Here is a 16337-nt window from a genome sequence, read left to right as displayed (position 1 = left end):
AAAATTCAATCATCTGGGGAAATAGAAACTAAAATGAAAAATAGGACAAAAATGAATCAATGAACACAAAGCCCTATAGACTCATGCAGATAATAAATCCCACATTCATGTACTAAACTTTAAAAATAAAAATTAATGGATCTAAGGTTCTCCTCTTTGTCTTTTCCTTTTTTTTCTCTCTCCGATGGGTAACATATGTCCATAAAACAATAACTATAAAGTACTACTCTAACAGTTGTCCATGTGTTAACTCACGTAATCTTCACATCAGGTAGGAACCCTCTTGTGTTTCTATCTGTATCCTCTCTTTCCCTAGGAAGAGCTGAGGGTGTGTGTCTCAACCCTGACTCTATCTTTTCAGTGTCTTTAGATGTGTGCTGGTCTGTGCCAAGCTGTGAGGAGAGATAAGCCCTATAGGACAAGTCTTGTGGTTGTCCAGTATGGCTCCTGACCAAGGTTCTCAAGGGTGGATTTTAAAAGCCCACTTTTGCCTACACCAAAGTCACATCCTCTTGCCTAATATTTTTAACTCTATCTGCCTGACTTCTTTGGATCTCAACAGTTTTCAATTTGTGTTAGAAATCGAGAGGGTCACGTTACCTCTTCAAACTGCAAAAAGTACTCTATGATTTACCTCCAATTATTAGTTTATAGGTGAGGAAACTGAGGCCCAAAGAGACAAAATAGTATGTTCAAGGTAACATTCTAGTAGGTGGCAGGGCCTGGGTCACACCACAGCATTAGGTGCTGAAGCTTCCCCTCACCATTATAATGAAGAGGAAGATAGAGCAGTGTAAGGAAACACAGATGATCCAAACAAAATAAATTATTAACAATATCTAGCAATAGATTCATGTTTCATATATTAAAAATCAACTCTTTTAAAAAATAACATTTTATAAATTACTTTCATTTAGCCTTAATGAATAATTATCAACTTTTTACTATCAGAAAGTTCTGGTCTCCAGTAGATAGATAAATACATAAAGTAAGATTCCTGACTTTAAACACTATAATATAATAGATGAAACAATAAAAATTCACAAATTATAAGGATATATGTATTTTTTCTAGGGGTGATAAATTGTGGCTGACTCAACACTCCTAGATTAAGTAGCATGAAGACACTAGTGAATGAATAAATTATGAAGAACATTTAGAACAGTGTTGAGATATCAGGCTAGAGATAGAATTTATGAGGAAAATGTAGTTACAAACTAATGAAAATCGAGTTTAACTTTTGAAACATTTTTATTTCCCTTAAATAATATGTATTTTATCTTTGATATAAATCAGTATTTTCACTTTGAATCAAGTTGTGGTTACCTGGATTCTTTTGTTTATTATCCTTTTATGACACATCCTATCAAATAGAAATATACACATATATGTAGCTAGAAATATTTAGGGTCTTAATAAGAGTGAGTGAAAATACGATTGATTGACCCAGTCATTGTATTTGAGTGACTTCTGGAGTTGAAATTAAACAGGACAACATAATTTACTTGATGTGGCTCCCATTTCTGTTCTACATAAATGAACTTACAACATTTATGTTATTTTGGACTGAGAAACTGAAAGTATTAGCTAAGCCTGCCACCTAGTGAAAAATCTAGAACTAATACTTATATAATGAAACAGTATGTTAACGCCCTTTATATCCATAGACTATTACTTGTATTCAGTTATAATATTTTATATTTAAAAATTTGGTTGTCTAATAGATTTATTTAGGCTCCTTTGAAACACTAATAACGTAAACCTATTTCTGTGTCTTAATATGAGCTAAATACATTTTGCATGTAGAACATTTTGGAATTAAAATGAAATAATAAGTCTCTTTTCCCTGGGCACTAGGAACATAATAGAGCAACACTGTAATTAAAAAAAAAGATATAGTTTGTTCTATTTAAAACTTTTCTACAATTACTTCGTGTTCTGACTCAGTGATGCAAATATAATTGTGGAGCTGTATAAAATATCTATGGAAGAGTTCTCTCCCTGCATTAATTTATTCAACAAATATTTTTACTAACCAATATAAAGATGAAAAATATACCATATATTCTATTTCACAGGCTACTGGGGGAACTCTGAAACTAGATGTATTTGTATCATAAAGCAAAACACACAAATATAAGAACATTGGAAAATGTTTATGACATTTTATTCAAAATATTACATACTGAGCTATATATTACACTACAAATTCTAATTTGCCATGGTAGCTGGAAATAATGTTTTTAAATAACAGGGGTATACATTAATAGGAGGTATACAGACACACTTAGATACACATAAAACACTAATTGGAATTTTTGGACTGCAATTGACTATCAACACTAAAACAAGTAAAAATGTATGTAATCTTTCATAAGTAATTTAAAAATACTTCAGGAAGTCTGAGTTAGTAATAAATGACAGTATGATAAATATCAGGAATCCTCTGAATCGTCAAAAATCTTATCCATGTAAACCATCGCCAATCTAAACATTAAAAGTAGTTTTCGCTATATAAAGGCATCACTCTTGTATTTATACACGTCGAGTATTTTAAATTATTTACTTATACTTATGGTTATATTATTTTGAAATCTGTCATTTTCCATATGCAGGTATGTGTTGTTTCCTTAGTAAGATTATGACTACTTGTGCTAATCTAAAGACAATATTCTTTTCTTTTAAAAAACAAAAACAAATAAACAAAACTTGCCCTTCTATGCTTTTATAGTCGTGGCAATGCCGAAGTCTCTTAACTGGTCTGCTCTTACCCACTCCTTCTTTTCCTGAAGCGATTCTCTACCTTGCACCTGCAGTTATCTTTTAAACTTCTCTATCCTTCAATGACTTTCTGTTATTCTTAAAATTCAGACCAACTTACGAACATACTTTACAAAGCCATGAAAAGATGACTTCTAAATTACATTTCAGCCTCCTCGCACCAATCTTCCCCTTGCTCTGCTCCAAGTCCTTGAATAGTCACTATCGGGATCTCAGAGCTTCCTATATGCTGCCCCATATGGAATGTGCTCTACCCATCCTTTTGCCCATTTAGTCTCTCTTCACTTTTCAGGTAAAAGATTATCAACTCCTCAGGAAGACATTCTCTGACCCATGGGACTAGAGCAAATATTCTTGTTATCTGGGTCTATATACAGTTCTATATATTTTCTCCAATAATTGCCACAGTTATAATTCTCTAATAAAAAATTTAAATGGCTGGCTTAATATCTTCCCTGTTAGACTATTAGCATTCTAAGGCCACCAGCTATGTCCACCTTGTTCATTACTGTCGCCACAGCATCCTGTCTAGTCCTGACACTTACTAGATATCCAATAAACATAGGGGCCAAGCATGATACATGAACAAATCACAATTGCAGGCATGGCCACAGATCCTGTCCTACTATAGATCCTGTCCTACTATAGATCCTGTCCTACTATAGATCTAATGCAGGAGTTGCTCCATTCAAAACAGATGACAATCCATGACTGTTTCATTGACATTGCTCATTATCTTACAAGTGTGGTCAGCTTACGTTTAGAAAACAACAGCAAAAACAGCAACCAAAAATCTTTGTATTAAAACAAAATCAACCCAAGAGAACTTCTCAACTAGGTCACACCTGGACTTTTACCATACAAATTCTCTACCCATTCCGCCCTAAACATTATTCTGTGTGCTCTCCAAAGAGATGTTTTTTTTTTTTCCAGCTCCTAGATAAAGTTCTCTTGTCTTTCTTGGCACTCTGGTCATAGGCCTGAATCCGTCATTGTTTTTCTAGATGGGCTAGGATGAGACACTACATTTCTCTAAATGTTTATTTCTTTCTCAGTAAAATGAAAGTAATGACAGATGCCAGTGACATGCCAAACAGCCACCAAGTAGGATATTTTGGTGGATCAATTTGACATAGACTTTTTACTGTTGTTGTTTCTAATCCAAAGCACATTTTAATTTGCGAGTTTAAACTTTGTTTAGATATTAGTACTTGTTCATACAAACATGAAAACGTGCAATGTTTTCTAATGGTAACGATTGTCCTGTTATCTTTAGAAGGGTAAATTTCAATTTGAAATTGAGGACTTGCTTTTTTTTCACTTTTGAGGAGCTCTTTATACTGGGATGGCTTACTTGAGTGTCTTCTCTTAGATGTGTAAATACAAACCCTTTTTTGGAGAGAGGTACAACAGGATCTAACCCCAGGAAGATCTTATCTCCTTATTGTCTTTTGTATGCAGAAATGGCAATGGCGTCTGGGGAGGTAATGAGCCAATTGCTTAGGATTCAGGAAGTCTTTTCCGAGTAAAGGAGTGGAGATACACTACTCCTCTAGAGAATGTGGAACCTCTGCAGTAGAGGTAGTCCCAGAGAAAGTTTGCTGCTTTAAAGGCCTACTAAGAGCGCCCCCTCCCTGAGGAAAAAAAATGATTAATTAGAAAAAAAGAAACAATAAAACTCATCATGAGAGAAAGAACAAATCAGGGTAAGTGATAAATAAAAGGCTTGTCTAGGTCGTTCTAGTACTCTCATGATGTCTGAAATTTACTTTTCTAAACACTTCAAAATAAACAATGTGATAGGTGGATGCATCGGTTTAAGTTAAACACCAGGTGCAGCTGGCATTCTATTTCATCATCTAAGGTGGCCAACTTTGGTTTTTAATCTGAATGTTCACACAACATTACTTCTGTTATCTGTGCTTCTATCAATGTCACAGGCCTTACCAATCAACGAATTAGAAATTGGCTCTCAATTGAGAGTATGAATGGTGTTCTCTAAGATATAAGGATTGGCTGAAATATTTTAAAGATACTATTCCCGCATGCATAATTAATGTATAAGAATTTAGTTCTCTTAGGGATGGGGTCCAAAACTTTAATCCTAAATACTCTGATATCCAGCCATTGTGATTGGATTTCTAGTTGTCTGATGCTTACTGATGAGGGTAACTGGATCCTACCTCTGGAATGTTGTTATCTGCCTCTAGGGAATTTCATGCAAGGTGGTGGGTAGAGAACCTAAAAGGAGAGAAAACTGGGAGTAGGAGGAAGAGAGAAAAGGGAGAGAGCTGAGATCAGTGTCAGTGTGTAGCAGATAATCAGTAATTATCCACTGAGTGTTTCAGTGCAGCAGTGATTATCATGATTGATCATAGACTTGAATCTGGGTAAGGAAGGGAAAAAGCCCTCAGGTGATAAGGGTAAGTAAAATGGTAGTAGGATCAGTGGATGACAGGATCCAGTGTGGTCAAAGGACTATTAAGAGTTGGGGCTATTAGAAGAAATTAGATAGAAAATAAGTAGCACTACTCACAGTGTTGAATGCTAGAAACTGAGAATGTGGAGTGTAAAATTATTCATTGTTCAAGGTTTAGGCTATGACCATGAGAATGGGTGGTGAAAGTCGGATATTCAAAGGATTATCTATGTAAGATTGTTGAAATCATCAATAATTATGATAATCAGGGTTGCCAAAAGTCATAGTAAATCAGGAACTAAAATCTCCAAGGAATGCATAAGAGTGATCTGGAGGATGATAATTAACTACATCTATAAAATGCAACTCCCAAGTCTGAATAATTTTGGTCATTTATCTGCATAAGTGATACTTCTTATATCATACAAATCTATAAATGTCTGTCTTACTTTTTTATAATGTAAAACTAGCCTAGCTTAGCACACACAGATTAGCAGCTTAACATACAACACACAAAAAAGTTTTATATGATTTTTTTCCTAAAAAATACTGTCATATACTTGGAGAAATAATAGTAATGTCATGATAGGGCATAAGAAAGGAGAGAACAGAGGTAATTTCTTTGCAATTTGTGTTTTTAATAGTTCTTTTGAAAAATTCTGCTCAAAACTATTCAGTCTAGATCACTATATATACCATAAAAACTATATAATTTCTAAAATATACTGCTGAAGACAGATAAGCCTAATAGTCAAGGTATCCAAAGTTATTAATTAGTTCATTCATACATCCATTCATTCATTCAACAAGTGGTAATCACATCTTCAGCTAGGTACTTAGAGAAGCATAGCCTTTGAACAACTAGTCGCCATGTGTATATCTGTCCATAATTACTATGGTGAGTTAATTTTTTTTAATTACTAATTACAGCCTTTGAACCTCTCAGTAAGACAGGGATTTATTATTATCTTGGAATCAAAATAATTCATCCTGAGAATATATAATAAAAGTTAAATCAATAGAAACATCACCATAATAGAAATAAAATTCATGGTAAATTGAAAGTTTAAATAACATGTTTAATTAAAAAGACCTGGGATCTTCTTTTATATAATTAGCTTTTGCCAAGCATGGAATCAAAAAGTATGATTTTTACCCTACTCGCTGGCTATAAATCTCATCCTTGAATTAATTTTCTACCCTGTAATTTTCTTTTATATTCTCTAGAGAAAAAAATGGTTATATATATGTAATATTTTAAACGAGTTTTATATCGTGTCTTTTAAAAATGTGCTGTTTAATACAGCTCACTAGTTAACTAGTTAGGTATATTCTAAGTGAACTGCTGCATTATAATAACTTTAAAATGTGTATTTCTTCTTCTGGAACAAGAGGTTCTTATGCAAATTCATTGTAGATTTTCCAGCTGCTATGACAGATTCTTTAAATAACTGATCTCTAATCTTTACATTAACACTGCAGAGTGGGTTATTTTCTGCAGCATTTTAGAGATGAGGAAAACTGAATCTAAATGAGGTTAGGAAGGTCACAAAGTTAGTGACTGTCAGCTGGAGCCTCTAGGATATATGTTGTACCAGATAAAGTTTGCTGCTATGTAGTCCAAGGTCAGTGGCTTTTCCACTCTGCCACATGGAAGTGATAATTATACTGCTAGTAATATTAATAGCTAATATTTATTAAGTAATTAAAAATGACCAGGCATATGCTAAGTAAGGTATTGCATATTTCTAAATCTTTAATAATATTGTGATTAATATATTGAGAGGTAGAGAAGAAAAGTAATTTGCCTAAAATCATAGTACAAATAGGCAACTTAACACAGACACACATCTAGGCTCTCTCCTTTGAATTTTGAACTCAAACTAGAAAGTGAAATAATTAACCTCAATATACGCTTTGCTACAATATGAAAGTGGAGGGAACATGGATGATGAGAAAATTGATATTATTTCATTTACCTCTGTAATTTGGTAGCTCACATATTTCCTTCAGGCTTCGCCAAAACTCATACAACTTAAAAAAATGATCTTTTTGATATTTAAATTTTCATATGATTTTAGGGAGAATTGTTCCAAGTGAAACTGATGACTTGAATGACAGAGGAGTTTGACTTTAGTTATAGCACAGATCTTTCGCTGGTCGCGATTGTTTACTCTTACCCAAAGATAATCATATTGGGGATTCATATCCCCATTAAATTAAATTCAATGAATGAACTCAATGGGTACATTTAATTAATAAAAGACAAGAAAATAGTGAAAATGATGTCATGACTTTGCTCTTAACATGGGTAAATTACCTGTTCCCAGCTGTGTAGACTTTCAGTCTTAGTTATTCAGTATGTAAATGTAAATATTTGGTCACTGCTAGGCATAATACCAATATGAGAACATGGGCTGCTTGTCAAAACTCATGACTACTAGTACACATGGATTTTCAAGAATTTGCTACTGTTAAACTATCTGAGAAAACTGATATATCATTCAATTTATTTTATGAGAAGCATTACTGATCTGGTGCTAAAAATTTAACTTTACGCAGTGCCAGTCATACATGACATGCTCAATAAACATTTACTTTATGAAAAGCAAATGAATAAATGAACATAAAGTCAATGTGTCTCACGTTCATTCCTCACACAGAGTCAGTGTCAAATATTTTACCAATGTTTAGCACAAAGTAAGTGGCAGGGTTGGATGATTCAGCCACTTACCTGAAAAGTGTCTGCACATTCACAATGGTTTTGGCATCTGCCATGTAGTCTTCCTCGGCACTCATGGTGCTCTCTTTATCCACAACCACCATATTAGCAGCAAAGGTCACTCCACACCTGAGTAAGTCATCTAGGCTTTGATAAAAATCAACAGAGAAAAACAAACATTGAATAAATCATAAGGTTATAATCAGTGCTAAAGTCTAGCACCATCCCCTGTGCTTACATAAGTTGCCTTTAGAGGTGGCTTTTACAGAGTGTGCACAGGTAGCTATTAATGGGAATTATGATACAATATTATCTACTAATATGAAATAATTTTTATATTGGGTAGTTTACACATCATTAGATCTCAACTGTTTCAAAAAGTGTGTTAAAATGTTTTCTTTAATAATTTTATTAATTATATACATGAAATATGGAATACATCCATTTTGCAATAAAATAGAGCATGTTAGAAATTTCTTTTTACAGTTACATACTACTTCGAAGACACGACATTTACATTTTTTTTACATCTAAAGTAATTTTGGCAAGAGAGAAATAAATAAGTGTTATGTTAATTTAGATGGTAAGCCTAATGAAAAAATATAAAACTATGAAATGTTTATTTTTAAATGTTTATTATTCCTTTACGTAAGACCTATGTGTTATAGATTGGTTCTACACAACCAAGAGCATGTAAAATATACAAATTCTGTTGTATGCAAGGCTACTGTTTAGCCAGCCTAAATTTTTGAACAAGTGTTTGAGTAACCTGATTTCTTTGGCTGGGTGAAGTAATTGCTAAAGTAGGAAACACATACCTGTGAGCTAAAATAGAGTCAGTCTTCTTTCCTATCACTGACCAAAAAAAAAAAAAAAAAAAAAAAAAAAAATCTTACCTATCATTCTCCCAATGAATTAAAAGAAAATGTTTACCGTTAAAGCTGAAACAGGGAACCATTACTCTCATTGCCTCTGCTTCATGCAAACTAGAAAAGTAGAACTGAATTGGATAATGGAGACTACACTTGAATGAGTACAAGAATGTTCTAGGTACAGAGTTGATTGAAGACAGATAAGAAAAGATAGGTTAATTGATTTCCGTATCTTCTGATTTATAACAGGATGTTTAAAGCTTAAAGAGCAGTAGTTTCTCTTAGGTTTTAAAATTGAAGAGTGAAGTCCCTGAGGATCTTTTCCAAGTGCATGATTGGTTGAGTTAGCCATGTCACGTTAGAGGGAATTATTTTCCTTTTATGGGAAGGTGGGAGGCAGGATTTCTTACTCTGTTATTAGGCGAGAGGGTATTACCAAAGCCTTGAGTCCAAGATCCCCAGGAGTAGTCCAGAAAAAATATTTCGCTTGAATCAGGAACAATGGTCTGTGGCAGAGATTTTATGGCTAAAACTGTGGAAACAGAATGTTATTCCAAATAAATTTCCTATGATAAGAGGGGCCAGGACCATAACATCCAACCACTATGATGACCTTCAAGTTTAAATGCCTAGGGATACTTGGGTCTTTCTTTTATTCAGGAAATGTATCATAATTTTTCTTAATTTATTAAATACATTAAAAAAGAAAGAGTTAGATGGAAAATGAATGTGGTATGGCCCTTATGGACCATTAAAATGACGCTTAAGTCATATGTCTTCACATCACCTTATTATAATTTTACATCACTTTCTCATATTTCAGTTTTCATAATCTTTTTTTCTTCATTAATAAATATCTCCATTATAATTACCTATATAGGAAAAGGAAAGGATAGGGCAGTCGAGGATAAGAGTGACTGGATAAGTATATATGCACAGAAGTGAAGATAGGAAAGATGAATATTTAACCATCAATAATTCAATGACGTTGAAGTGAACACTTGACCAAAAGTTCACTTTGAGAGTACCCGTGCTACATAGCTAACTGTTACCTATACCCACATGTATCAATTAATTCCAGTCTCAAAAATACTGGCTGTTACAGTTTACTCATAACTTTGGCAAATTATCATTAATTATGAATTTAAATCTATATAGAAAATAAATAAATTTGGAATAATATTTCTGAACCATGTAGAAGCTTTTTCATTTTTTATGTTTTAAGATTATATTATTCTTTTCCTATTTACTGCTGCACTTTTTTTTTTTTAAGTAGGCTGCCAACTTATTCTTATAACTCCTGTCCATCATAATTTGTGCAAGGCCATTGCCTTATTTTTTCCTCAGCATGGATGCTTTACACAGTGTGGCCAGCAGATGGCAGCACAAGAAAGTCAATCAGGACAGAAAACAAGTTATAGGAATAATTGGCAAAGCCTCCCTTTCTATCCCTTTCTAAGACCCCTTTTTGCAAGGACTAGAATGTAAAATGTGTAAGTGTAAAGAAGTGTTCATGAATGTGTTTTAATTCATTCAAAGAGGTATTTTTAAAGAAAGATTTCAAACACAAGCAAAAGAGGAGAACTGTTACATGAACATAACAGTCCCCAGACCAATAATTAGCTGTTTGTAGCCAATTCTGTTTTATTTCTGTCCCTTGTAATTTGATCCTCTCAATTCTTTATTCTCTCATCATAAATACTTTTACAGAGGAAGAATCCACTTCATAGTTTACATCAGAAAAGATAGATGGGACGTTTATTCTTTAGCTTTTAGATATACTGTTTTTCTGATAAATTTTAACAGAACACTATCATCTCAAAAGATTTCAAAAAAGATGACTGGTTATAAAACATGTGTAGAATTTAAATAGCAATTTTAGTACATCTAACTACAGTGTATTTACTTGGTTAGTATTATCATACCTGATGATGTAAATTATATTAACGTAGAATGGAGGCTAAACATATTTTAGACTGGTTGACCTTTAACGTATCCACAGCACTAAATACTTTCAAAGTTACAAAACTTTGTTTTCTTCAACATCTACAGGATAAAATGTAAGCATTAAAGTTCTCAACTGGTAAATTTTAGCATTTTATTTTGAAGGCTCTGGCCGACATTATTTAGAGGTGGAAAAGTAACATATTATTTCAAGTATATTAGCTTTTTGATCTTTTATTTTTATATATATATTTTAATGTCACCATGATACATGTATAAGAATTTGTATTTAACTACTAATGTGTTAAACACATATGACCTTTTAATTAACAAATATTTTAGAAATTATAAACTCTGACATGTGACCAAAGTAAACTCTAAAGGAATTGCTCTAATTTATACATCTAAGTTAAAATGAGCATTTCTAAATTATTTCAGTTTCCAGAAGTTATCGTAATGCTATCAATGCATCACAATATTGCAACTTTAGTTTTCTCTAACACTATGTCAATAGTAATAACGTTGTTATAGATGACACAAAACTAAAAATAGCATTAGAAACTGAGCAAAACTGACAAAATTGACATGCAGCAAGATTTGTTTTAATTCAACAATAGATTATTGCTTAGAAAGTTTAATACAAGATGTATAACACGAGAACATAAGCTCTACATGCAAAATATATCATATTTGCAATACTGACACGGCAAATTACACTCATCATGCAGTAACAAGGCACAGCACATGACAAACCACAGGACACTACACTAGTTAGTGTGCCAAAGATTTTGTCACCTACTTGTCAATAGAGCCCACCATGTAGTAAACCATTGGAAACCAACAGATTGCATCCAGAAAATGCATATCTGGCCTAAGTAGTAGATGGGTTACAAAATGAAACACAATGTCACAACAGTGGCAGCACTTCTAGGGAAAGGAAGTAAGTTGACTTAGTTTGTATTTCCAAAACTCAACACTGCTGACAAAATTAATTTTAGTGCTTTTTTTCTTAACATTAACTAGAAAATGTCATTTGCACTTGTTATGAATCATAAAATGCCTCAGAATTATAAAAACAAGTTGTATTTCAGCTTTCTAAATCAGAGACATTATGGCATAATTCTACAAAAATACAGAATTGATATTCTTAATTATGACTAAGAAATCTTATATATAAATTTAAAAGTTATCCACGCAGAGGAGGCCTTGTAAAATAAAAAATTAATGCATTTTTTTAGATGATTTAAAGCAATGGGTACTAATGCCTATTAGTGAGCAACTATTAAGCATGTCTATTAAGAACCACTTTCTCTAAGGGATAGATGTATAATCACAACACGCCCTATATAATATATCAGTTTGTCAAATAAATATAGTATATATGCTCATGCAAAATACGTATTATATAAAATCATAATGAAAGTAATGCATTTAAAAATTTATTAGTATACTCAATACACATTATTGAGGAAACATTTATGACTGAAATCTTTTCTTATATACATATTTGAGGAAAGAACCATAAACCAGAAAGCTTCCTTAGAAATTGCTTAATCTATTGTATTCATTTCACAAAGTTATTAATTTCTTCAGGTATCTATTGACTCAGCATATATGTATCCAAAAATTTTATTTAATAGACATTTTAATACATTCAGGCTTACGCAAAAGAATATCCTGTTAACTTATAAGAAGTACAGAATTTTAAAAATTCTTGTACAAAATCATACAATTCTATTACATATTTTAATCTGTAAAAAACAAACAATATGTTATATTTAGGAGGCAGAATTGAGGAACATTTCATAGAGCTGATATTTAATTTGAATGTTAAAGGATTAGTAGGAGTTTGTTCAGCGTAAGAGGAGGAGAGGAAAATATTAGGCCAAGGAAACTATAGTACCTACAAGCCTCCCTGGCTAGATGAACTTTTTTTCTCTCCCTGACTTATTTCTCTCCTGTTGGTCATCCTTCTAGCTCTTTACAGTCTGAAGAAAAAGAATGCTCAATACAGCAAAACATTAAAAGAAAAAAAAAACTTGTAAAGAATACCATTATTTTAATTTTGATTCAATTTCTCCTATCATTAATTTTCTTTGTAGTCATTAAAATGACCCAATATTATTACATCTTACAAATGTACCACACTTCATTCTTAAAATCCTCACTTACTTATTTTGTAAGTTATTTTCACTTTTTGATGTGAAATACTGCAGTTATCAGTTCTTTGCAGTACCTTGCTATTGTATTTAACACTGGTGTTCACATCTTCCGAAGACTTTCTTTTCTTTTTTTTTTAAGCATTGATATTTTATCATTATCCCAAAACATTTATAGAAGAGATATTAGTGGATCACAGCCTATATACAGTTTTAAAGATCCTGATATATGTTTTCAACAAATATTATAACCAAATATACACTCCAGTAGCAGTCTCTGATAGTGCCTTATGGTAGAGATTTCTAGTTATACTCTTTCTAGGCACTGTCCTGCTTCTTAAAATTAGCAGGGCTATTTTAATTGCTGATTCAAAACCCTCCACATCTCTCTCACCCTGTCTTGTAATTGGAGAAGCACATAGGAGGATGCAGGTACCACAAGAGTGGGGCAACACTGAGCTGTTGTGGTGATCTGAAAAATTCCTTCGCCTGTGTGTTGAGGTCACTGTGGACAAAGTAAGTCTTGATTTTATGCCAACCCTTCTACTAGAGTTAAAAATGAAGATAAGGCCTTTCTATTTTGTTGCTTTGTCTAGCAGAGAATATAAAAGCTAACTGGCCATCAAATTTAATCATTGTTATTCTTTAAGAGACTCATGAATTTCAGTCACATGCAATTTTACCACAAATATGTACTTACAATGGGCAAGCAATGTTCCAAATCCTTGGAAATTGCTTTAACATCTGTATTGTGGTAGCATGGTTCATCCTTACATGAATTAGAGCAGCTATGTTACAAGGTAAATGAAGGCACCTGAACCATGCTAAATATATAATCCTGATGAAAGATATCTAAGGTAAGTGGTCTACTACGCCGTATTTTTTGCAAAATTTAATTTTGTATAACAGATAGATATATCTACTATAGCTATTTAAAAAAGGTGGCTTAAAAGGAAATCTGAAACATAAAGAATAAATAAATTCTGCATTTGCATGTATCATGTCAGCTCACCTAAATACATTGTCAACAGTTTTCATGGCACCGACCTGCTTAGTAAGTGAGTAACATAAATGATATCATAGGCTCATAATAAAACAATTTTTTAATCATTAGAAGGCAGCTAATTGGCAAGCACAACCTTTACATTGGGAAGCATTATTATTGAAAAACATTAAACGAAAACAAAATATTCCTAAAACTAGATGTCCTTTTCCTATATTATGTCCTCAAAGTACTGATGAAGAGTTTTATATATAAAAATATTATGTAGTAGATTAAAATGTATGCATTTTTTAAAATCTGACTGCTAAACAGAGAAGGCTTATTTACGTTAGGAATTACATTAAGGAGAAGTGGTGACAATGATTGACAGATTTAAATATATAGCTCATTACAAACAGATTAATAAGAAGTAAATGTCGAAAAATTGTTACTTATACAAAATTTATAGACCAAAGTTGCTTAATATATAAAGAAGTATTTTATAATCAATTAAAAAGGTAAACATGACAAAAAAAAAATAGATTCAGGGAGGAATAAATATACATGAACCGAAACAAAGCAAAACAACACAGGCTGAAACTAACTGGTAATAAACAAAATAAAAATTCAACAAACACAAAAAGTAACTGATGTTAGTAAACAGAAGAAAAATGAGCACATTTATTAATGAGTCTTAACTGCAATTCTACCAGAAAAGATGACTACTTATGAGCCAAAAGCCTCATATTCTTATAGAAATTCTCATAGTAAAAGTTGTCATTCAAATATTAGTCAGTGACTGTTAGGAAGTAAAAAAGGTTTGCAAATTGGTATGAATTAGTAAAATTTAAGACCATTATTTTGTTCCCATTTAACTAGTAACAATAAAAATTTAATTTCTTTGTTTCAAGTTCAAGAAATGAGTATAGTATGCTTTTATGAGCATAGTTTATTTTAACATTTCCTAATTCCATTTTTACGTAGTTTATTCCTTGCTAGACAATATGAAAGTAGTTTAATTTTAACTACTTAAATAAGTGTGCTTTTCCATTAATTGGGTTTTCATATAAATCCTTCCATCAGTTTGAATAGTAACAGTGTTATTTTCTTGATTGACAGAAGAAAACAATGATGTTTCTCATCTTCCTTTTATGAATCAGATATTGCACTAGGATTTTATATACATTATCTACCTCATCTCACAATAGCTTTTAAAGATAAATGTTTTAACCATTTTACAAATCAGAAAAATGTGGCTTAAAAAGACTCAGTAACATTTAACAGACCTATCAAGAGAATAAATTTAGAACTTATCTCAGATCTGAATGAGTCTAAAGTTTGAATTTTAAAAATAAGAACACTGACATCAGACATTTTATCATTACTTTTAAAATAAGCTGAAGTTTACTTGGCACCATATGTGGAAAGAAGATTGATTTAATAAATGGATAGTGTGAACAAGACTTTGATAAATATTAAGAGCAAAAGCCTGGATCTTTCACTTCATCCTTATGTAGCTTTGGATAATATATTCTAGCTTTTGACTTGCTTTTCTGTCTTTCACATGAGATGATGTTAAAAATGACTAGATGACCTTTAAGGTTGGGGTGGTAATCAAAATATTTAAAATCAGTATGGCACAACAGACCAAACAGAACAGATGGCCAACCGATCAGAACTGACACCAGCTCTAATGAACCAGTACCAACTGAAAGATGCTTTTCAATATGACTGAGTTTTATTTAATTACATTTGAGATCTAGAAAGCTTTATATTTGAAAACATTGTGAACACTTATTTTGGCATATTATGTGTATGAATATTATAAATTTAATTTACATTTTAAAATTCCTTGCTTGTTACATCTGCTATTATTTATTTCTGTTATATTGAATTAATTGGACTTTCAACTAATTTTTAAAAATAGCCATGTACTGATTTTCAGCTGTAAGCATGTGAAATTAAAGTCAAGTCAAACCTTCAAAACTAACTAATAATTCTAGAAGTGTATGCAATCATCATTGTAGGAATTCCCATAACATGAAAATATTGTAAAGAAGAAAGCCTCGTTTTTTTTTGTAATATTGTAGAATAGATTGCAAAATGTTCTCCATTTCAGAGCAATGGGCATCTCATTGTTTAAAAAAAAAAAAAAAAAGAAAGAAAAAAAAAAAAGAATTGCATAAAACTTACTGGAACATTGTTAATTGGTGTTTAGTTTTAGTTTCCTCACTCTTAACCAAAGGAACAGAGGACAACAAATAAGAATGTTTGACACTACTTTCGGGAAGTACACAGAAAGCTAATAGATTTTCCAGCATGCACTTTCAATCTAACCCTTTGAAATAAAGTCAAACCCTACAAGAATGATTTAATAACAATATAATGTGGATTGTTGGATTTCCAAATGTAAGCCATTAGGAAGGCAAAGGGAACTTTCAATGCAAAAATAATCCAA

General features: G+C 32.0%; 1 protein-coding gene across 4 annotated transcripts in view; it reads right to left on the bottom strand.

The window, feature by feature from the left end:
- The window catches only part of KCNT2 (potassium sodium-activated channel subfamily T member 2), a 399106-nt gene that overhangs the window by 101116 nt on the left and 281653 nt on the right, over positions 1-16337 (bottom strand). For 2 of the 4 annotated variants that reach the window (XM_050782689.1, XM_050782700.1), the window contains exons 20-21: positions 11538-11609; positions 7935-8069 (exon numbers count right to left, since the gene is read on the bottom strand). In XM_050782689.1, the coding sequence (XP_050638646.1) occupies positions 7935-8069; positions 11538-11609 (207 nt within the window). The remainder of the gene's footprint in view (positions 1-7934; positions 8070-11537; positions 11610-16337) is intronic. The other 2 variants (XM_050782710.1, XM_050782719.1) reach the window with 1 other exon arrangement.

This window comes from Macaca thibetana, chromosome 1 (genome assembly GCF_024542745.1).
Source record: "Macaca thibetana thibetana isolate TM-01 chromosome 1, ASM2454274v1, whole genome shotgun sequence".
NCBI classification, from domain to species: Eukaryota; Metazoa; Chordata; class Mammalia; order Primates; family Cercopithecidae; genus Macaca; species Macaca thibetana.
Note: the sequence above shows the minus strand (reverse complement) of the source record. Positions and strands in the feature narration are given on the sequence as shown.